Raw genomic sequence first — 24,629 nt, forward strand, 5'->3', positions numbered from 1 at the left:
AACTTATCGTATGTTCGCTGTGTGTTTGAGGTGAGACCAGGCAAGCGCGTTTGTCCCATGTATAACTCAAGATAGATGGGATAACCAGGGTTCTTTCAGAAATCCGAACCTCACCGCAGCATGAATATCTCTACAAACTCAAAAACCATTTACTCATCCAACTCGATTACTTTCCAGTTCCTGTCCAACAATTCAACATTATTCATCTTGAATAAGGCATCTTTTACTTGCTGAGAAAGTACCCAGTAAATCATAACCAAGTATCCTGGAAATAAAATTACAGAGCATGAGCAATGCTCTTTAACTATGTGAGCTTCCAGAGAATACTAAAACTACATCATTCAGACCGAAAGAAAAAACAAATGACAATGAAAATGAAAAACACATCCTGCTATTCTAAATTTCTATGACTATGTACGGCAGGCTCTGCTACCTGCAAGATAAAGATCTCCATCAACACAATGTACCACAATCAATGAGCTTCTTCCAATTAGCTCTAGTCTGCATATTCATAAATCATACCGAGTAATGAGTACTGCACCATATAACTAGCAGCTTATCAGTCTAACTAGAATTAGTCAATAAGGATATAACCGTGCTCGAATGCCATCTGATCTAGGAAATGACATTGGATGTTTAAATGATGAATTACTAAATAATGTATATAGTACATCCAAGGTTGTCAAAGGTGCAGAAGTCTCCCGTTTCCTTCTCATACTACGAAAGTTCTGTTTTATACATTCAAATCAATTTTATCACGACTCTTTTAACAACGGCAACAACGCCAGATCTACTATATCCTTAGACAATAAACCAACTATCAACTCCATAGTGCCACAGTTGATGCATCTGCAGAGAAACTGCAATCCACCATTTCTTGAATAAGTCACATCGACCATAATGTCTCATTGTTTAACAGCCCTCGGATAATGGTGTTATAGGTGCAACCATTTGGAGAACAGCCTCTCCCTCCCGTTTCTCAGCAACTTTTCTGCTTCAATCAATAAGCCCCAGTTACAAAGTCCACTAATCATTATAGTGTATGTTGTCACATCCGGCTGAACTCCTTTTGTTGATAAGTGAGAGAAGAGATCTCTGGCTGATTCAATTTTTCCAGCTTTGCACAAACCTTCAATAACAGCTGTGTAAACTACAACATTTAGTTCGAATTTGTAGGCTTCCATCCCTTTAAGCAATAGAAATGGCTTAAGGAGATGGAAGCCAACAAATTCGAACTAAACATTGTAGTAGGAAGTTGCTGGTTGCTGCATAGGGCATCAAGTAAAACAGCATAAGTTTGAAGATTTGGAACCTGGCCACAACCTTGCATCTGAGAGAACAGCTTCTTCGCTTCTTGCATTCACCATTTCTCCCCGCTTTGCAAAAACCATCAATAAGAGTGTTAAAAGTAATGGTATCAGGAACAAGTTCCATACGACACGTTTCCTTGAAAATCTTGTAAGCCTTGATGATCTTTTTACCCTTGCAATATCCGTTAATCAATATGCTACACCTCTGAACATTAACCATGGAGCCCTTGCTAATCCTAAAATCAAAAACTTGTCTTGCCTTGTCCATTTCTCCTCGCAAACAGTAACCGTCCATAAGCCAATTGTATGTAACCAAAATTAGGTTCAATATCTCTTTGAATCATCATCTCAACCACACTTTTAGCTTCCACAACCATCCCTTTCCTTACAAAAATGTACCAACCAAGACACTAAAGGTGAAGACATTCAAAAAGATACCTTTACTCAACATCTCATCTAACAACCTTAGGCTATCTCCAGTAAGGGAGGACTATATTGGGGCCAGAGCTATAATTTAGCCCTCAAAATATTATTCTTTATTCATGAACAAATGAACCATCTCCAGTAAGGGAGGGCTAAATTTTAGCCCTATCAAGTATTTTATGATTTTACATTATGTTTTTTAATTTTTATGATTTTATTTTATTTTAATAATAGTTTAATTTAGACTAAAATTAATTTAGACTAATATTTTAATAACATTTTCTGATAAGTTTTTTAAGTACCACGTGCCACTTCATTGTCATGTCATAATGCTCGGGTCTTAGTTTGTTTTATTTTTTTTATTAGTGGGTGACTTGTTTTTATTTGCTTTAACTTTTATTGTGTGGCTTTTTGGTTTCAATTGTAATGAATAAAAGTGTACTTTAATTCTACTTTACTTTCACCATTTATTTCATAAATAAAATATTACATAAACTTCATTAACATGATATAAAATGAATAAATTAAAAAAAATGCACTTGAAAGCAATTAAAAAAAATGCACTTGAAATGCAATTTCATAAATAAATTACTTTCACCATTATAATTATAACATGATACAAAAAAAAACAATTATGAAGCCAACGGCTAGTTGTGAATATGTATAATTATACTCATTAATTGTGAGCCATTGGATTTAATTGGTTGCATAATTATGAATCATTGGATTTAAGTATTGCATGAAAAAGAAGAAGATTTGGTTGATTTTCCGTGGGTCCCACCAAGGGCTAAAGGGCCAACTATAGGGCTAAATGTGGCTCTCTCCACCCACCTCTCCACCTTTAGCCATTTGGACCTTCCCTTGTTGGAGTTCATTTTTTAGCAAAAAGGGCCAAAGGTTACCTATAGCCCTCCTTATTGGAGATGGCCTTATAGCTTCGTTCTACTGACCTCCCTCCATCATTTGTTGCCAGCTGCCTCGGCCACTCTATTTTGGAGAACAAAGCCATTTATTAGAGTGTTGAAGGTGCCGACATCTGGTTGACGACCCAATTTGAAGAATTGTGCCAAGACAAATAAGCTAAAAACCTCGTTTGATGATAATGTTTAGAGTATAGCTATCAGGAACAACTCCACACAGAACAATTTGTTTATACAAAGAGATGACAGACGAATAGTGGTTCAATTTGGAAACTTGGGTCACGATTTGATTGAAAGGGTTAACCCAAGGCAGTGGACGCGAGTGAAGCGTTTCATAGAACGCCTTCATGGCATCCTCAGTATTACTCACTTTGGGTCGGTTTCTCATAAGATTCCCCAACTGGGTTTCTCTAGATCTGGTTAGGATGGGTTGGTTTCTCACGAGATTCCCCAGCTGGGTTTCTCTCGATCTGGTTGGGTTTGAAGATTGAGAATGAAACAAGGCTATGAAATTGCTGACGGAAACAACGAGACTAGTAGAAGGGTGAAGGCAACGAGGCCTACCTCTTGTGCTGCTGCTGCAGCAATAAGACACTCTGCGCATCATCTTCAGAACTCGAGAATTGGTTTGTGCTGTGAGCTTCTACAGTTATTGTTGTTTATCTTATCTCGACCACCAGTACTTTGCTTCGGCTACAATTTTGGTGTCAATAGCATTTTTTCTTTTGGGTTACAGGGACTCAGGGAGGCCCAAAGGCCCAAGCAAAAAGAAAACTACCACTGGAAACTTTTGTTCACATGAATGTATATGTGTGTGTGTGTATATATATATATATATATATATATTTTTTTTTTTTTTTTTTCTTTTACTATTACTTCGAAGAAATCACCGATCTCTTCTTTTTTTTTTTTTTTTTGATAAAATCATCGATCTCTTCTAAAAAAAAAAAAAAAAAAAAAAAAAAGAAATCACCGATCTTGCTTTTAATAGGATGTAGAAGTTACGCAATTAGAAGTTTGCTCATGATCATTGATCGCACATGCTCTTCTTGTTCGGCTACAACATATTTACTCTGTTTTTAAGGCTCATTTGGTTCATGGAAGGGAAATCAATTTCCTTGTCTTTCTCAGGAGAATGAGAAATTAAAATTCTCATCAGGTTTCCTTTCCTATGTTTGGTAAAGCAGAAAAAGCATTCAAGAAAAACCATTTGATTTCCCTTCTAGTGTTTGGTTGCTGTAGGAAAGGAAAAAAAAATATATATCAATGTTTCTGTTATAAAGTAGAGAGAATATGGAGAGAGAATAGTAGGGATCGGAGGAAGTAGAAGTGTTCTCATTCAGTCTCATTAGCCTCCTTTATATAGAGGTAGAGTTTACATCAAAGTACATAACTAATGAGTATTTACATGGACATCTACATAGATAATAATATTTACAACACTCCCCTTTGAATGTACACCAATGAATGATGGTATTGGACGCGCTTATTGTTGCCTCGTTAAAAATATTGCCAAGTAACAAAAACCCAGTGGGACAAAAATAACCCTGGTCGAAGGACAAAAAGAGCACAACGCGCATATGTCCTAGGTAGCATACTTCCAGATGTTTCCCCTGATGAGAATCTCCCCCTGATTGTTGCAAGCCTTAATTATATATGCGATAAGCTACATGTATAGTAGTTTGATGTGTCTATCACTGAAGTGAGACCATGTGTGCTTTGTATATAGGGGCTCATCACAAATTTTCATACATGCAAAGTTTAAGCAATACCAACAAAGCAGGAGATTTTCAATAAGCCTTACCTCATATGATAAGGTTAGAAACAATCTCATATGCTCAAATTCATACATAAAGTAATAGCTAAACAATATAAAGAAATTGACACATTTAACTTTGTATAGTTTAAAACATTGAAAATCATCATGGCATACCTAGCCATACACATCAATATCTTTGTGTATTGATATGTCTCATTTAAGCTTTTCAAGAGCTCTAAATAATTCATAACTTTGCGAAAGTTAATTAGAAAATGTTGAAACATTATAATCATAATTCTAATTCGATTTCGTAGTCTTGTCATAGTACTCATTGAGGCAATTTAGGTCACGTTAACTATAACGGAATGAGTATATATGAGCTAGCTTAAGACTCTTTGATTCCATGAGTGAGCTTTAGGCTCTTTCGACCTTTCATGGACTTGCATTTGAATTATTCATGTATTTGAATCCCTTGAGGATTTGATAAGCAATACGCTTACAATGACACTTTACTTTTGAGATTTTGCTTTTACCAATGTGTCTTTAAGATCTTCATAATATACGATGACAACGTGCCATAAATCTCTCATCATTATAACAGCTATATATAACACTTTACTTATAGAAAATTGTTATTTGTATAAGGGAAGGTATTCATAATCTCATGTCTCTATAAATAGACATTGTGTCATAGTGATTTATCTTCACTTCAATAAATACCCTTTTATAACTTGTAGGGTTAAAGGTCCAAGTATTTCATCACGTTTCAAACATTCAATTTCATTGGAATTGCCTCTTTCCAATTTGGCCAGTAATATACTTTGTCGACATTCATGGTGAAACGTGGTATAACATTCATACAGCCTTTAAAGATTTTTGGTAGCTACCAAATGTAAAGTATCATCAATGATCAACAATCATAGATCTCACACATTCTTATATGCATGCATTAGCTATAATAAGCTTATTGATATTGGGTACCCATGCCACTTCTGGGGCATATATTGTCACTTCTAGGACAATCACCTCTCATAGATGAATTATGTAAATAATGTGGATCTTTTTACTTATAATCTCATGTAGAGAGTTATAGGACTTGTATGAACTTCCCTTTTTGGAAGCTTTTAACTTTAAACCTGGTGGATACATTCCACATAAGTTCACGCCGTTATTTAAATGACAGTAATTTTTCCTCCCCCTAACGGCGGGAAGATTGTCTTATTTTGACCATGCTCAAAAGATGCGTTCAAAAATCTATTACTTTCATTGGAGTGAAGATACTTATTGGTTGGTGGCGAACCCAAACCAAGATTTAGGTCAAAACATGCTTTATTCATTAGCATCAACCATATTAATTTATTATTGTGTCACTAAGACACCATTTCCTAATGGCGTACCTACATCCTCTGTATGTGTAGCCATATTAGGAGCTGTGATATTATTTAATGACATTCTCTTTAGGAGAACCATGTCAATTGGATACACTTGCATCCCACAAATCAAATGGAGTCTACATTGTTTGTATTAATATGGTCGGTCTCAAGGACTTTAACCCAAGCAGATGCATTTGCATTTAGCATATAATTTTGTCACTTTCTTTTATCAATCCACTAGTTTTGATATTTCTCGAAGTCAAAATGAGACGGTGGATAAATATATGACACCAATTCATATCGTTCTTCTGGAACAATCTTTCTCCCCCTCATGACAGGAAGATTGTCTCATTAAAGTGACAACTCACAAATATGCGGTAAATAAACAATTTACTTGTGAGTAAAGTTAGCAGTCATCAAAACTTGTAAGTGATTCCATGCAACATGGCAGAAGAAATATGACGTAACGGGTTATGCCACAATAGTGTATTTGGTTCAATGAACTTCTAGTTCATGACATTATATGCCTCAATTTACTATAGAAATTTGATACAGTATATATCTGATTGCATAAAGTCTTCTCCAACCATATAGGAGGTAATTAATGCAACAATATTTCAAATTTGGTAACATGATAGTAGCTCATTCGGAGCCATAGATCAAGATCTACAACTCTTGATATGGGTGTTGCCTTAGCTTCAGGAAATATTAATTTTGGAATACTGATAATTGGAATGGACCAACTTTATTTTAAACTGCTGGCTAAAATGATATACTCAAAATTTTCAAATTGAAAACTATAATCCATAATAATAGAGTGACTTTATCATGTGGAGAACCTCAAGTTCTGTGTCACATATAAATGTATAGTCATAAAGAGGAGGGACTTCAGGCCCTCATATAATTGGAGATCCAAAAAACTTGAGGTTTTATTTTTTTTCAATTTATAACAACCTCTTACATAACATCAAGTTCCAAGATAACCGGAATTTAGTTTCAATAGAAACTCAAGAGGGTACAATAAATCTATGGAATAACACACAATAGTGCTCTTAAGTTGCTTATTATAAGCAAAAGGCATCATGCTTGTGAGATGAATCTCAATGTTCTTATTAGTCAATGAAATTTAATTTGACTAGTGCCATTTTGAAAATGGCTTCATAAACATCCACCATATAGTGTACCATAGATAATAATATTTACAACAGTTTCAATAATATCTTTGTATTTTAAAATAAAAATAACTGTAAAAGTAAAAGGGGGAAAATTAGTCTACTCATTTCATTAGATAGTTCATTTAGATAGGGTGAGAATTACAATGGTAATAACAATTACAATAATGACAATAATGGATGATTAAGATGTAACCGCTAATTCCCTAATTCCCTTTTCGTCAGTTACTTTGACGAATACACATAACGTGTTTTTCCTTTAACACTCCCCTTTGTTCCTAGTCAAAGACAAAACGATGCATAAATTGTTGCCTCACTAAAAACCTTGCCAAGTAACAATAAAAACTCTGTGGAAAAAGTACACCTTGGTCGAAGGAAAAAAGTATAACGCACCTATTAAATTTGATGATGACATGTGTGTGTTAGACCCCCATGAAGTTTACACCACCCCCTGATCCTTATATCAGTCAAGGGAGCCTGTAAAGTCTCCGCATTCCTATGTTTTTCACATGTTTCTCAAATATGGCCTTAGGCAATGATTTGGTAAACAAACCTGCCACATTCTTCTCAGACCTTACTTGATTCACTTGAATCTTGAGGAGAGCCTGTTGTTGTTGATTGTAGAAAAACTTTTACGATATGTGTTTTGTATTATCACCCTTGATATATCCTAGTTTCATCTGTTCGATGCAAGCTGCATTATCTTCATAAATGCAAGTAGGCTCTTCAGTGGTAGAACTCAAACCACTAGTCCCTCGAATATGTGTAATGATAGCCTTTAACCATATACATTCACGAACCGCCTCATGTAGAGTAATGATCTCAGAGTGGTTCAAGGAGCCAGACACAAGGGTTTGCTTGGTTGATCTTTAAGATATCGCCGTGTTACCAACGGTAAATACATAACCAGTTTGCGAACGACCTTTATGTAGGTCAGAGATGTCACCCAGCAACAACAAAACCAACCAAAACATTATTTAGGGTTTCAGTGTAGTGGGTAGCGCTTTCACCATCAACATTTTCTTTGGGGATTGCAATTCTATTTGCGGTCCCTCTTGTTTCTTTGTAGGGAAAGAACAGTCCCAAGTCAATGGTTTCTTTTAGGTATCGAAAAATGTTCTTGATACCATTCCAGTGACACTATGTTAGCGCTGAGCTAAATCTAGCTAACAAATTCACTGAGAATGCAATGTCTGGTCGAGTGCACTGGGCTAAGTACAATAATGCGCCTATTGCACTTAGATAGGGAATTTCAGCTCCTAACACCTCTTCGTCATCTTCCTGGATCTTTCCTTACATCTAAACTTCGACCAATCATGGGAGTGCTAGCAGGATGCACTTTGTCCATGTTAAATCGCCTGAGCATCTTTTAGACATACGCAGACTATGAATTAGTATTCCACAAACTCGGTGTTTTAGTTCATGGCCTAGACAAAATCGAGTTTTCCTAAGATCCTTCATCTCAAATTCATATTTCAAGTAGCTCGCGGTTTCTCTTATTTCATCAAGAGTACCTATTATGTTCATATTATCGACATATACAGCTACAATTGCAAATCCAGAACTTGTTTTCTTTATGAATACACAGGGGCATACTTCATCATTCTTACATCCCTTCCCAACCAAGTAGTCACTTAGACGGTTATACCACATCCGTCCGGATTGTTTCAATCCATAAAATGAGCGTTTTAACCTATTGCAAACGCACTCTATGGTTTAGAGTCACTTGACTTGGGTAATTAAGGCCATCAAGCACTTTCATGCATACATACATATATATATATATATATATATAAATCAAGATCCCCATAGAGATATGCAATAACCACATCCATGAGCTGCATTTCCAGTCCTTCGGAAACTACCAGGCTAACTAAGTAGCAAAACGTTATAACGTCCATTACGGGAGAGTATGTCTCCTCGTAGTCAATTTCAGGGGGTTGTGAGAAACCTTGCGCCACAAGGCGAGCCTTGTACCTCAGGACTTCATTCTTCTCATTACACTTTCTAACAAAAACTCATTTATGTCCTACGAGCTTTACACTCGGTGGGGTTAGCACTACCGGACCAAATACCTATCTCTTTGCCAGAGAATCTAGTTCTGCCTGGATTGCTTCTTTCCATTTAGGCCAATCTGCTCTTTGTTGACATTCTGCAACAGAGCGTGGTTCGATATCACCGTGCTCTATGATTTCTTGAGCAACAATGCATGCAAATACATCTTCAATGTGTATGGAAGATCTTTCCATCAACTCATACACACTCTCATAATCCATTGAGATTTCTTTGTTCTCTGGAATCATTTCAAACATCGGAGCATCCTCCAATATTGATTCATGGACATAATTATAATTAGAGACAATCTCATGAGAGGGATTCTCTAGATTGATGATTAATGGATTGGTTTGCGCCTTACTCGCCCTCTTCTTCCTTGGGTGAGTGTCAGTCAAACCAAGTGGCCTCCCCCTCTTCCTTTGAGGAGCCATGAGCTCAACTACACCTCCACTAAGTGTGGTTACAACCCCTTTATCTGCAGCACCGTCCCCCTCGTTAGGAGCTTCTAACCTTGCAGACACATTTGTCGCTGGTATATGTGATCTCGTCACTTTTGAGATATCAGTAAACGTATCAGGCATCAAATCTGCTACATTTTGAAGATCGATTATTTTTTTCGCTTCACTTTCACATTGTGAAGTGCGGCGATCAAAATGAGATAAGGTGAATACAAACCAAAACAATTCCTGTCGTTCCCTTGGAAAATCCTTTTTCCTATCTCCCCCTAACGATGGGAAGACTGTCTCATCAAAGTGACAATCCGCAAATCTTGCCGAAAAAAGATCGCCTATCAGGGGTTCCAAATAGCAGATAATTGTTGGAGATTCGTGTCCAACATAAATACCTAATTATCTCTGAGGACCTATTTTGGTCCGCTGTGGGGGCGCAATAGGTACATATACTGTGCAACTAAATATGAGTAAGTGTGAAGTGTCAAGCTCATATCCAGTTACCAACTGGTACGCAGAAAATGGTTGGCTAGCAGTGGGTCTGTAATGAATAAGTAAAGATGTGTGCAATATTACATAACCCTAAGCAGATATAGGCAGGTTGGTGCGCATAACCAGTGCCCTAGCCACCATTTGTAGCCTTTTTATGGTGGCTTCTGCGAGACCATTTTGTGTATGCACATGGGGTATAGGATGTTATATATCGATCCCAATAGACATGCAATAATCATCAAATGCTTTTGATGTAAACTCTCCTGCATTATCAAGCCTTATAGACTTGATAAGGTGATCAGGGTGGTGAGCCCTTAAACGTATAATTTGTGCTAGGAGTTTTGCAAATGCAGCATTTCTTGTGGACAATAATGCGACATGTGACCAACGTGTTGAAACATCCACCAGAACAATAAAGTACTTGAATGGTCCGCATTCCGGATGGATAGGTCCACAGATATCTCCTTGTATCCTTTGTAAGAATGGAATGTTTTGTTTTGTATCTTTAGCATAGGAAGGTCTCGATCCTGTTTTTGCTAAACCGTAGACTTTGCAAAACAAGTGATATGCCTTTGAAATAATCAATGAGGCATAATGTGACGAAGGTAGTGCTTCTGGTACTTCAGAAGGCAATGGTTGCATTTGAACAGTACTAGGACCGACACCTTGCAGCGTGACGAATTTTTGTCCCATTATATTTTTCACTCGAAAGAAGGGATGTCCTTTACAGTTCTTTAAAATACATATCATCATGTCACTACCAGGGTGCCCTAGGCGGTCATGCCAAATTCTGTATGAATCAGTGTCCCATATTTCATTATTTGTGACAACATAGGATTCAATGATCCGAATAGTAGTGAGGTACAGTCTACTAGATTGACTCATTAGTTTCTCTAAAATGAGTTTTCTTCCACATTCATTAGAGGTAATATAAAGGTATTCGGTTTCATTCTCACAGTGGGTTTCTATATGATAACTGTAATGCCCCGTACCTATTAATTACTTTTTACCGTGGTTGACCGAGGAGTGACTTTTTCTTTAGTCCGGTAAATTAGGAAATTTATTTGAGATTGTCGTAGAATACGCAAAATCGAGTTCGTGGACACGTAGTTTGTTTAAATTGGATTTATATCGGAAAAGTTATGACCAAAAATAGAAATTTCTATTTTTGGCATGACTTTTGTTTGTGAGTTTCTTTTAGTAGAAAGCAAGAAATAAAACAGATGGAAGAGAGAGAAAGGGAAAGAATCAGAAAAAAATTAAAAGGAAAGAGAGAGAGCACGGGTAGAACCCGAGTCACCCCCTCCCATTTTCTTTTTTCTTCTTCCGTCGCTGCTCTTCCCTTCTCCGGCGAATTCGTCGCCGTCCGGCCACCCCAAGACGCATCGTTGGGCACGGCGTGATCCTCTCTTCCTTCTCCTTCTAGCTATGTAAGTTTTTCACCATGGGTATCATTAGTTTTTGAGTTTTGAAGAGAATTTGCAGAAAAGGGGAAAACCGGAGTTTGGCTCCCATCTCGGTTTTCCGGCGATTTCCGGTCGAATTTCTTTGGGTTTTGGTTGTTGGTGAGTTGCTGAATGAGTTCCTATCCTTGTTGCAGCTTGTTTTGGGCTGTGGAGGAAGAATTGAAGGTGTTTGGGGACGTGAACAGTAGCGTGAACAGTTCCATCCGAGTTCTTGAGTTTGGGTTTGGAATTTCCAGCTTTTTCTGCTTGTTTTGGATGTGATTGCAGGTATAGAATTGTTGGGGGTGTTGTGGAGATAATTTTGAGCTAAATAGGTTGACTGGAATTGGATTCCACCTTTGATGTTTTGTGTTAAACTTGAGGATTGTTTGGTTTGAGTTTTTTTTTTGGAATTTTGGTGTAGTTATTGTTATTTTGGATAGTATGGATTATAAATTTTATGGGTGAATCTCTTGATAATTTACTATCAATGTTATTGTGAAATTGTTCTATTTTGTGGAGGAGTTTGGAATGGAGATTGTGTTTTGGAAAAGAAAATTTAGAGAGGAGTTAAATTTTAGAGATGGAATTGTGAGTGGAAATGGGGAAAATTAAGATTGAATGTGGAAATGTTTGGAAAGGATTTTTATGATAATTGGTGGTATTTTTGTGATGAAGGAAGTGAGATTAAATTGATTTAGTTATCGAACGGTCCTTGTGAAGGTTTAGATTAAGTGAAGTCATTGAATGGTTAAGGAATCGATTGAGTGGTTATGAGTTAGAGGGCATTGAGATTGTAAGGAATTATAGAATTTAATTCCGAATAGAAGTGTGGAATTTTATAATAATTTGTGATTAATAGACGCTTATTCCGAGGGGAATGGGTTGTTTTGAGAGTATTTCATTGTATGGTCAATTATATCCTATTCTATTGTGACAGGACGTACTGAGCCCTCGAGCGAGGAGGACACAGACAGGCAGCAGGGTTAGCTGCGGGATTTACTTGTGAGTGGACCTTTATTTTTATTTAAATAATTCATGCAGCATGGTATTAAATTTTGAAATGTGATTTTATGGAAAGAAAAGGATTAAAAAGGAAACAGTTGACAAGGAGGCCAGTTCGGCGCATGCGTATCTTACCTAGTTGGCAGTCCCTTCTAGGTAATAGTCTGGTCGGCAGTCCCTTTCAGACTACAGCTCGGGTGGCAGTCCCACCCGATGCGTCATCTGGTCGGCAGTCCCTTCCAGATGACTTGAGGTAGTTAGTCGGCAGTCCCTTCTACTACCTGTGGCTAGTTGGCAGTCCCAACTATTCACCGCCTCCTACTCCGGTTGGCAGTCCCTTCCGATGCGTCATCAGGTGGCAGTCCCTCCCCGATGGCATGAGATGCCTAGGAAGCAGTCCTTCCTAGTCATCAAATGAGTTTCATGGAAAAGGATTTGAGTTGGAACTTCATAGGATTTGGCTGCATGATGGTTTTGTTAAAAAGAGAAATGGGGAAGCATACCATAAATTGTTTTGACTCTCAATTCAGTTTTGTCCACTCACTCTAATGGATTTTATATGTTTTCCCCTGGGCCCTTCGTTTTCAAATGCCCAGATTTCAGATTTGCAGAGATTGCGTCCAGGCTCAAGAACTTGGGAATCAGCGCTTCCGTTTTTGTCCGTAGGTTATTACTTAACCTACCTTGTATGATATCGGCTTAGTTTAGTGTTGCTCTGATAAACCTTTTCTTTGAAGTTTGATGGATGTTGTTGTATGGGTTGTTGTTGCTTACGGAGGATTATGTTGGAATTTGAGCTTTTCGGATGTAATATATGTGCATGGATTGTTAATTTGATATAGTAGGTTGAGTAGAAGTTGTAGTTAAAATTATGTCCAGGTTTGTGAAATTTTGGGTAGCCCATTTTTAGGGGAGGTTCTGCCGAATTTTTCGGTAGGATTTCGCTTAAAGTGGGCCCCGCAGGCTCGTATCCAGGTAAGTGGGGCGATTCCTGGGTCGGGTCCTGTCAGTTGGTATCAGAGCACTAGGTTATTAGATTCTGTGGCCGATATCTTCTTATAGTTGTCTTACATGCTTGATAGTATTCAGTACCTCCCGAGTGATGGCCCGACTGCAGCGGTTCCCCATCATATACTCTTCGGTGCTGACGTACCAATCAAGTATGTAAGATAGTTGTTATTGGTATAAATGACTTGGTGTAACTCAGTTATGGGAATTTCAGGTGGAATGAGACCCGGACGCAGATCTCGTGCTGGCAGGAACCATTCACCCGCTAGTGAGGGTGATGATGAGCATGTTCCTCGTGGGTTGTTACGGACCGTGGAGCGGTTGTTTGAGCGTTTTGCAGCGGCACTCCCCAATCCTAGGACTGACTATACTGTGGAGCGTGCCAGACGCCATGGGGCGTATACTTTCTCTAGTGCTCCTACGGAGTCCGTAGCAGGAGACTGGATTTCCCGCATGGAGAGAGTATTTGAGTCCTTGGGCTGTCCAGCTGCTAGGAGGGTTCCTTTGGCTATTGACCTCCTAGACGGGGATGCATGGCTTTGGTGGCAGGGTACCAGGAATATGGGTTATGACCCAACTACCATGACTTGGGAAGAGTTCAAAACGGAGTTCTCAAATCGGTACTATAATCAGGCATCCCAGCACCGTCTCCGATTTGAGTTCATGCAGTTGAAGCAGACTGAAGAGATGACTGTGTTACAGTATGAAGAGCGTTTCATTGCTTTGTCTCGGTTTGCCCCTGAGTTGGTGGCGACAGAAAAGTTGAAGGTTGATCAGTTTATCAATGGCCTTCTACCTGTATATCGGGATTGGTTGGCGCCTCATGATTATCCGACTTTTAAGTTAGCTGTGGAGGCTGCTATGAGGTGTGAGGCTAGATATCTGGACGGTTCCCGACCTTTAGAGATTGGCGGTCCTAGTCAGGGGCCATCTAAGAGAATTGCCTCTAGTTCGGGTTCTGCATCGTCATCAGGCAGTAGGCCGAGCAGTTCAGATTCTAGCTCTCGTCAGCGTTTCAGGGGACGCTTCAGGAGGCCTGGACAGACAGGTAGGAGACAGTTCAGGGGTGGCACTGCTAGTTCCAGTGGAGGCTTTGGTAGACAGGCGATTCCGAGAAACTATCCCCAGTGTGCTACTTGTGGTAGGCACCATGTGGGCCCGTGTCAGGCAGGTGTGGGGACTTGTTACCAGTGTGGCCAGTGGGGTCACTACAGGAGAGAATGCCCTCAGTTGACCCAGGGAGTCTTCACTACTACTAGTCAGAGTATGGGTCAGACCTCTGTGGGTGCTACTAGTTCGGGTTCTCATGGCAGTTTGTCAGGCAGGAGCAGCACACAGCCGGGTCGTGGACAGAGAGGGCGTCCAGTGACCCAGGCCCGTCTTCATGCTATGACCCAGCAGGAGGGTCGCACTGCACCGAACGTCATTATGGGTATGTTAGTTGTTTTTGGCCAACCAGCTTTTATTTTGATTGATCCCGGAGCCTCTCACTCCTTTATGTCTAAGAGGTTTTCTTTCTTTGCTAATGTGCCCCCATCTCTCCTACTCGGAGAGTGGCATGTTGTTCTACCATCGGGGGAAAGACATAGAATTGAGTGGGTACATCGTTTTTGTGGAGTGTTTGTAGAAGGAGTTTGCTTAGAGGCGGACTTGATTCCATTTGAGTTAGTGGAGTTTGATGTAATCCTAGGGATGGATTTCCTTCGGATGCATCATGCCTTAGTGGATTGCTTTTGTAGTACTGTATTATTTCGGAGTCCGGGTAAGCCAGTTGTCACCTTTTATGGTGAACGGGAGGTTCTCCCATCTTGCATAATCTCAGCTTTAACTGCTAAGAAGATGTTAAGTAAGGGTTGCCAAGCTTATTTGGCACATGTGGTGAATTCAAATGCCGAAGTTATGGATCTTAGCCAAATTCCTGTTGTTGGTGACTATCCAGATGTATTTCCAGAAGAATTGCCTGGATTGCCCCCGGTGCGAGAGATAGACTTTACCATTGATTTACTTCCAGGTACAACACCCATCTCTCAAGCACCTTATAGAATGGCACCGGCGGAATTGAAAGAGTTGTATGTACAGTTGCAGGAGTTAACGGATAAGGGATTTATACGACCTAGTGTATCTCCCTGGGGTGCACCTGTGTTGTTTGTGAAGAAGAAAGATGGTACTTTGAGGCTTTGTATTGATTACCGGAAACTAAACAGGGTGACTATAAGGAATAAATATCCCTTGCCCCGCATTGATGATTTGTTTGATCAGTTGAGGGGTGCTAGAGTTTTCTCAAAAATTGATTTGAGGTCTGGTTATCATCAGTTACGGATTAAAGAGGAGGATGTAGCCAAAACTGCTTTTCGATCACGTTATGGTCATTATGAGTTCCTTGTTATGCCTTTTGGGTTGACTAATGCACCCGCTGCTTTCATGGATCTCATGAACAGGGTGTTTCGCCCATATCTTGACCGTTTTGTGATTGTGTTCATTGATGACATATTGGTTTATTCTAAGAGTGAGGAATTACATGTTAAGCACTTGAATATTGTGTTGGAGACTCTACGGCTACGCCAATTGTATGCTAAATTCAGTAAGTGTGAGTTTTGGCTTGACCAAGTGACATTCTTGGGTCACGTTATTACAGCTGGTGGTGTTAGTGTGGATCCCCAAAAAGTAGAAGCCGTGTTGAATTGGGAAAGACCTACCAATGTGACGGAAATTCGTAGTTTCTTGGGTCTTGCTGGTTATTATCGACGTTTTGTGCAAAACTTTTCTAGAATTGCCGCTCCTCTTACTAAGTTAACGAGGAAGGGTATCAGATTTGTTTGGTCTGAAAATTGTGAGCAGAGCTTCCAAGAACTTAAGAGTCGGCTGACTAGTGCTCCAATTCTATCCTTGCCTGATGATAGTGGGGAGTATGTAATTTACAGTGATGCCTCTAGACAAGGTTTGGGTTGTGTTTTAATGCAGCATGGGAATGTGATTGCTTATGCTTCTAGACAGTTGAAGCCACATGAGTTGAATTATCCCACACATGATTTAGAGTTGGCAGCTATTGTACTTGCTCTTAAGCTGTGGAGGCATTATTTGTATGGAGCCAGATGTCAGATTTTCACTGACCATAAAAGCCTCAAGTATGTGTTTACACAACAGAATTTAAATTTAAGACAACGAAGGTGGATGGAATTGATTGAAGATTATGATTGTACCATTGAGTATCACCCCGGTAAAGCGAATGTGGTGGCGGATGCACTTAGTAGGAATCCATCCGTGACCTTGTCATATTTAAGGGCCACTCGAGTACCCCTATTGTCAGAGTTGAGGTCTACGGGGGTTGAGTTATCGGTTGATGAGGTTGGTACTCTGGTGGCTAGTTTTCATGTGAGACCAGCATTTATTGATAAAATACGGGAAGCCCAGCCTCTTGATCCAAGAATTGAAGGGATTAAAGAAGGTGTTCGTGGTGGTTGGCAACTTGAGTTTTCTATTCGAAGAGATGGGACATTGATGTTTGGGAAGAGACTTTGTGTTCCTAACGTTGAAGCACTTAAACGAGAAATACTTGATGAAGCTCATAACTCCGTGTATGCCCTGCATCCTGGTGGTACAAAATGTATCGGACTCTCAAAGAGTACTATTGGTGGCCAAACATGAAAAGAGAAATTGCAGCTTTTGTGAGTAAATGCATTGTGTGCCAGCAAGTGAAAGCGGAAAGGCAAAAACCGTCGGGGTTGTTGCAACCTTTGCCAATTCCGGAATGGAAATGGGATCATCTCACCATGGATTTTATTTACAAGTTACCTCGTACGCAGGATGGTAATGATGGCATTTGGGTGATTGTAGATCGACTCACCAAATCAGCTCATTTTCTGGCGGTTAAGGAAACCTTTAGTTTGGATAAACTGGCAAAGTTGTATGTGGACGAAATTGTAAAGCTTCATGGTGTTCCCGAGTCCATTGTTTCTGATCGTGATGCTCGATTCACATCAAAGTTTTGGAGGAAAGTTCACAAATTTATGGGAACAAAATTACAATTTAGCACTGCTTTCCATCCTCAAACTGATGGACAATCTGAGCGGACTATACAAACTTTGGAAGACATGTTGAGGGCTTGTTCTCTACAATTTAAAGGAAGTTGGGATAAGCACTTGGCTTTGATGGAGTTTGCATATAACAACAGTTACCATTCGAGTATTGGTATGGCTCCCTACGAAGCTTTGTATGGGAAACAGTGTAGGACCCCCTTGTGTTGGGATGAAGTGGGAGAAAGACAACTTATTGGTCCAGAGATCGTTGAAATCACAACAGATAAAGTCAAAGTGATCAGAGAGAAACTCAAGACGGCTCAAAGCAGACAGAAGAGCTACGCAGATAAACACAGGAAGCATCTTGAATTTCAAGTTGGTGATTGGGTATTTCTGAAGTTATCTCCTTGGAAGGGTGTGGTAAGGTTTGGTAAACGAGGAAAACTAAGTCCAAGGTATATTGGTCCCTATGAGATTGTGGAACGAATTGGTCTGGTTGCTTACCGCTTGGCTTTACCTCCACAACTATCTCAAGTACATGATGTATTCCACGTCTCCATGCTTCGCAAGTACATCACTGATCCTTCACATGTGTTACCAGCTCAACCCATTACACTTACAGAAGATCTAACATATGAAGAAGAACCAGTACAGATCCTTGATCGTCGTGAGCAAGTACTCCGAAGTAAGATTATACCTTTGGTTAAGGTATTATGGAGGAATCACCTGTTTGAAGAAGCTACTTGGGAACCAGAGGATCAAATGAGGCAACAGTATCCACATCTTTTTTTCTTGACAGGTATAATTTCGAGGACGAAATTTTATAAGGAGGGGAGATTGTAATGCCCCGTACCTATTAATTACTTTTTACCGTGGTTGACCGAGGAGTGACTTTTTCTTTAGTCCGGTAAATTAGGAAATTTATTTGAGATTGTCGTAGAATACGCAAAATCGAGTTCGTGGACACGTAGTTTGTTTAAATTGGATTTATATCGGAAAAGTTATGACCAAAAATAGAAATTTCTATTTTTGGCATGACTTTTGTTTGTGAGTTTCTTTTAGTAGAAAGCAAGAAATAAAACAGATGGAAGAGAGAGAAAGGGAAAGAATCAGAAAAAAATTAAAAGGAAAGAGAGAGAGCACGGGTAGAACCCGAGTCACCCCCTCCCATTTTCTTTTTTCTTCTTCCGTCGCTGCTCTTCCCTTCTCCGGCGAATTCGTCGCCGTCCGGCCACCCCAAGACGCATCGTTGGGCACGGCGTGATCCTCTCTTCCTTCTCCTTCTAGCTATGTAAGTTTTTCACCATGGGTATCATTAGTTTTTGAGTTTTGAAGAGAATTTGCAGAAAAGGGGAAAACCGGAGTTTGGCTCCCATCTCGGTTTTCCGGCGATTTCCGGTCGAATTTCTTTGGGTTTTGGTTGTTGGTGAGTTGCTGAATGAGTTCCTATCCTTGTTGCAGCTTGTTTTGGGCTGTGGAGGAAGAATTGAAGGTGTTTGGGGACGTGAACAGTAGCGTGAACAGTTCCATCCGAGTTCTTGAGTTTGGGTTTGGAATTTCCAGCTTTTTCTGCTTGTTTTGGATGTGATTGCAGGTATAGAATTGTTGGGGGTGTTGTGGAGATAATTTTGAGCTAAATAGGTTGACTGGAATTGGATTCCACCTTTGATGTTTTGTGTTAAACTTGAGGATTGTTTGGTTTGAGTTTTTTTTTTGGAATTTTGGTGTAGTTATTGTTATTTTGGATAGTATGGATTATAAATTTTATGGGTGAATCTCTTGATAATTTACTATCAATGTTATTGTGAAATTGTTCTATTTTGTGGAGGAGTTTGGAATGGAGATTGTGTTTTGGAAAAGAAAATTTAGAGAGGAGTTAAATTTTAGAGATGGAATTGTGAGTGGAAATGGGGAAAATTAAGATTGAATGTGGAAATGTTTGGAAAGGATTTTTATGATAATTGGTGGTATTTTTGTGATGAAGGAAGTGAGATTAAATTGATTTAGTTATCGAACGGTCCTTGTGAAGGTTTAGATTAAGTGAAGTCATTGAATGGTTAAGGAATCGATTGAGTGGTTATGAGTTAGAGGGCATTGAGATTGTAAGGAATTATAGAATTTAATTCCGAATAGAAGTGTGGAATTTTATAATAATTTGTGATTAATAGACGCTTATTCCGAGGGGAATGGGTTGTTTTGAGAGTATTTCATTGTATGGTCAATTATATCCTATTCTATTGTGACAGGACGTACTGAGCCCTCGAGCGAGGAGGACACAGACAGGCAGCAGGGTTAGCTGCGGGATTTACTTGTGAGTGGACCTTTATTTTTATTTAAATAATTCATGCAGCATGGTATTAAATTTTGAAATGTGATTTTATGGAAAGAAAAGGATTAAAAAGGAAACAGTTGACAAGGAGGCCAGTTCGGCGCATGCGTATCTTACCTAGTTGGCAGTCCCTTCTAGGTAATAGTCTGGTCGGCAGTCCCTTTCAGACTACAGCTCGGGTGGCAGTCCCACCCGATGCGTCATCTGGTCGGCAGTCCCTTCCAGATGACTTGAGGTAGTTAGTCGGCAGTCCCTTCTACTACCTGTGGCTAGTTGGCAGTCCCAACTATTCACCGCCTCCTACTCCGGTTGGCAGTCCCTTCCGATGCGTCATCAGGTGGCAGTCCCTCCCCGATGGCATGAGATGCCTAGGAAGCAGTCCTTCCTAGTCATCAAATGAGTTTCATGGAAAAGGATTTGAGTTGGAACTTCATAGGATTTGGCTGCATGATGGTTTTGTTAAAAAGAGAAATGGGGAAGCATACCATAAATTGTTTTGACTCTCAATTCAGTTTTGTCCACTCACTCTAATGGATTTTATATGTTTTCCCCTGGGCCCTTCGTTTTCAAATGCCCAGATTTCAGATTTGCAGAGATTGCGTCCAGGCTCAAGAACTTGGGAATCAGCGCTTCCGTTTTTGTCCGTAGGTTATTACTTAACCTACCTTGTATGATATCGGCTTAGTTTAGTGTTGCTCTGATAAACCTTTTCTTTGAAGTTTGATGGATGTTGTTGTATGGGTTGTTGTTGCTTACGGAGGATTATGTTGGAATTTGAGCTTTTCGGATGTAATATATGTGCATGGATTGTTAATTTGATATAGTAGGTTGAGTAGAAGTTGTAGTTAAAATTATGTCCAGGTTTGTGAAATTTTGGGTAGCCCATTTTTAGGGGAGGTTCTGCCGAATTTTTCGGTAGGATTTCGCTTAAAGTGGGCCCCGCAGGCTCGTATCCAGGTAAGTGGGGCGATTCCTGGGTCGGGTCCTGTCAATAACCGTTGACACGAATATCTTTGATACTTAACAAGGTTCGATTAGCTATTGGTGCATATAGAGCGTTTGTGAATTTAAATATTGTGCCGTTAGGCAGCAAAAATTTAACAGTTCCTCGCCCTTTTGTTACTTGTGGTGATCCAATCATCGTAGTCATAGAGGAATTATAAGCTATTAATTCAATGAATAATTGTCTATTCCTTAATATGGTGTGGGTAGTCCCACTATCAACTAAGTACTCAAGTTCTCCTCGATTCATTCTTGGTTTCGAGAAAACAAAACCATCCTAGCGCACAAGCATGTTGATGCAAACATGCATAGCAATATTTATTTGGGCTCATGCTGGGCCTGTTGATTTGGTGGGCTGAGAAACTGTGCATGTGGGCCTGCATGACAAAGGTGGGCAGGAGGACAGACGTGGGCCAAGGCTGTCGTTGGCTGATTGACGCGCGAGTTGCTTGGTGCGTGTTAATGTAAGTGACCAAGGGGTCTAATTAATGTAAAAGAAAGATATATATATATATATAGAGAGAGAGAGAGAGGGAGAGAGAGAGAGAGAGAGAGAGAGAGAGAGAGAGAGAGAGAGAAAACACAAGATGTAGTGGTTCGTCTCCTGCCTTAGAGGGAAACTACGTCCACTTGAAGTGTTGCAGTAGGTGTGTTTGGGCCTTGCGGCCCAAGTTGATTACATGAGAAGAGTATGTAATGGGATGGTGATCTAAGTGGATGGAGGTCCCTTTTATAAGTAAGGAAGCCTCCCCTCTTACACTTGTTTTCCAATGTGGGATGCTAAAACCACTATTCTAGTGTAGAAAGGCCTATTATGGAGGCAACTTGGCAAGGCCGGGAAGGTGGCTTCCCCGCGAGGTATTGGCCCCTTCCGACTACCGTGGCGTAGCTTAGACATCGGGCTACGGAATGCATGTCTCTGTTGGGCCCCACCATGGCTTGTGGGCCCCTCTAAGAGGGTGTTACTTATGCTTGGTGATGTAGAAAATAGCCTTGCTAGTAGAGGTATCTACAAGTCCCCAAGTAAGAGGAGCTTCTTGGTTGTGGAGTTATAATCATGAAGTCATCAAGCATAAGTAACCAAGCGGCACAGATCCCATACAAGTCCCCGAACTCCGTAAGCAAGAAGGGACTCGTTAACCTGCACAACAAAGACAAAAAACACGCATATGGAGAATGTTTGTTGTATTGAGCAACGTATGTCAGTTGCATTGAATGTATGAGGTGCATGATACATATTGATGTATACATGTAAATGGCGCCGAGTATGAACGGTTATGACGTAGAAACTCGAGAATGCATATGGTTGTGTGAGCAAACGGATTGCATATGATAATTGCGTGATGCGCGCAAGAAAATGAACGAGGTCGAGTTTGACGTGGTTATGCTTGGTGTAAGTTGCATGAGTGCCATGAAGGCAAGCGTTTGTAATTCGTGAATGATGAATATGCGAACGCTTGTGTTTGTTTGGTTGTTGCTCTTATTAATGGAAACCGAAAAGAATTCAATTTGTCGCGAGCGACAAATGGAAGAAGAATTCAATGTTCCATTAACGTGTATTATGTCGAGGGAAAGTGAGTATAACACTTGGGAATGCCGGGAGGCAAGAGCATGGAAGCTCGGGGGTGCCGGGAAGGCGTGAGCAGAAGCTCGGGGGTTGCTCGAAGGCATGAGCGGAAGATCGAGGTTTCCGCGAAGGTGTGAGCAGAAGCTCGGGGGTGATAGGAAGCTCGGGGGATGCTAGGAAGGCGTGAGCGGAAGCTCGGGGGTGGCCGGGAAGGCATGAGCGGGAAGCTCGAGGGTACAGAGAAGGAGTGAGCGGGAAGCTCGGGGTTACCGCGAAGGCGTGAGCGGAAGCTCGGTGTTGCCGCGAAGGCGTGAGCTAGGAGCTTGGGGGTACCGCGAAGGCTTGAACGGAAGCTCGGGGTTGCCGCGAAGGCCTGAGAGGAAGCTCGAGGGTGATGCGAAGGCTTGAGCGGGAAGCTCGGGGGTGCAGTGAAGGCGTGAGCGGGGAGCTCGGCGGTGCCACGAAGGTGTGAGCGGAAGCTCGGGGTTGCCGCGAAGGTGTGAGCGGAAGCTCGGGGGTACTGCAAAGGCATGAGCGGGAAGCTCGGGGGTGCCGCTGAGGCAAGAGAGTTAAAGCTCGGAGATGCCACTGAGGCAAGAGCGCTAAAGCTCGGAGATGCGCTGAAGCAGGAGCGTGAAAGCCCAAGGATGCCGTTGAGGTATTAACGGGTAACTCGAAGGTGATGCCGTGTGGAATTAGCATAACTGTTGCTAATTATGTTGGGCTGTATGCACAAGTTCCCAAAGTCCCCAGTCAAGGAGGTGTTCTTGTGGGTTGATACCAAAGCGTAGCTTTGTGCCATGTATCAAGCATAACTAGTGCGAGTGCGTCGTCCATCTAGAATTGGCCGGAGCGAAGGTTTTTTCCCTTTCCAGTGGGCCCCCGCTAGGCCTTCCGAGGAGTCCCCCACTCCTGGATATAGATCTCCGTATGGTCGGAAAATTGTTTGATAGGGGGAGCTGCGTTTGAGCAGTAGGTATTAGGTAGCAAACCTAATCTTTGATACCCAAGTGTCGGGGGTTAACTGTCGGATCAATGGCTGTCGTAGTCTACGTTAACCGGTCTGTTAGTATATCATGTTTGGCATTCCTCACATTAACAAAACATTTCTACCCGAGAGTTAGAAGCCCAAGCCCATAATTGTTTAAATACAATTATTGTTTATTGTGGTTGTCTTGCTGTCAAAAACTCACTTGAAGACTTGAAGATCAGTTTGCTGCCTTGCTGTCAGCTTCCCTATCTTGGCATAATAGTTTAATTGCAACTTGGTTCTTCTTCTCTTTTCTATGGCTGCCTTGCTCTCGAAAGCCAAAGGCCAAGTTTGAAGAATTAGTTCAATTACAACTTGATATCCTCATCACAGTTTGTTGTGCGTTGCTGTCGTGCTTCCCCATCCCATCTCATCTTGCTATCTTGTCCAAGATCATGCTTCAAACTTGAAGATCAAAAGAAGACCCTCTTCATCATGGCTTAGGTAAGCTCATATATGGCATCTCTTTCACAAAAGTCAATGGCTTTTTCATGGGTTCCATTCGGGTGTCAGTTTTGATTAAGGAGTTGGAGTGTTTGGCTTATAGAATTGGTATTCGTAATTGAAATTAGGAGCATGCGTTTACATGTGCAATCTGAAATATGGGTATGGGTTTACCTACTCCAATTGAGCTTAAGGGTTCTTTGAGTGAACCGTCCTTTCTCTTCCTCCTATATATATATATATATATATATATATATATATATGGGTTCTCTGTTCATTCTCGGGTATTGAAAATATTTGGGTTTTCAATCCCTTTGTTGTTTAAAGTTCTATCTCTTTGGTTTTCTGTTTTTCAAAGTATCTTGTTCCATGTTGAAAACAATTTGAAAAACAACAAACCATTCAATCATTCATACATATCATATCTTGCATCCCATGAGGTCATTTGGGTATTGCAAACTGCAAAGGTGAAATCTCCAAGAAGAACTTGCTGCGTTCATAGCTTGTTTCATAGCTGAGATTTCTGAGTTGTTCACTTTTGTAAACAATTAGCAAGAGTTAAGTACAAACAGTCTAGTGAGTCAGTATAGAATGGTTGCCTAGTTTAGTGCAATCACTGTGTTGTAATCTTGTAATTTGGTTTCATAGTGAATTGGTTTTGGTCTTTCAAGAGTTAAAGGCCACGCAGATGTTTTCTCTCGATAGGGCGTTTACTGTGTTAACAAAAATCTGTGTTCTTTAATGCTTTAGTTGGTTTGCTTGATTGTTCAATATGTTCTGTTCAATATTAGCACTCAGGATTGATCACCTAGTTGCAATCCTAGAGAAAG

General features: G+C 40.5%; 1 protein-coding gene and 1 long non-coding RNA gene across 2 annotated transcripts; both read left to right on the forward strand.

The window, feature by feature from the left end:
- Positions 1 to 11,008: 11,008 nt before the first annotated feature.
- On the forward strand, positions 11,009 to 12,399 carry LOC112200970. The gene is made up of 3 exons (XR_002936536.2): positions 11,009 to 11,383; positions 11,554 to 11,686; positions 12,339 to 12,399. It is a non-coding gene; the product is annotated as an uncharacterized LOC112200970 (long non-coding RNA).
- Positions 12,400 to 13,015: 616 nt separating this feature from the next.
- LOC112196668 lies at positions 13,016 to 19,734 on the forward strand. The gene is made up of 3 exons (XM_040517351.1): positions 13,016 to 13,069; positions 13,626 to 14,843; positions 19,674 to 19,734. Exons 2-3 carry the CDS (start codon positions 13,631 to 13,633, stop codon positions 19,721 to 19,723), a joined length of 1,263 nt encoding a protein of 420 aa, XP_040373285.1. The 5' UTR covers positions 13,016 to 13,069; positions 13,626 to 13,630; the 3' UTR covers positions 19,724 to 19,734.
- The last annotated feature ends 4,895 nt before the right edge of the window (positions 19,735 to 24,629 follow it).

The sequence above is a fragment of the Rosa chinensis genome, chromosome 4 (genome assembly GCF_002994745.2).
Source record: "Rosa chinensis cultivar Old Blush chromosome 4, RchiOBHm-V2, whole genome shotgun sequence".
Classification (NCBI taxonomy): domain Eukaryota; kingdom Viridiplantae; phylum Streptophyta; class Magnoliopsida; order Rosales; family Rosaceae; genus Rosa; species Rosa chinensis.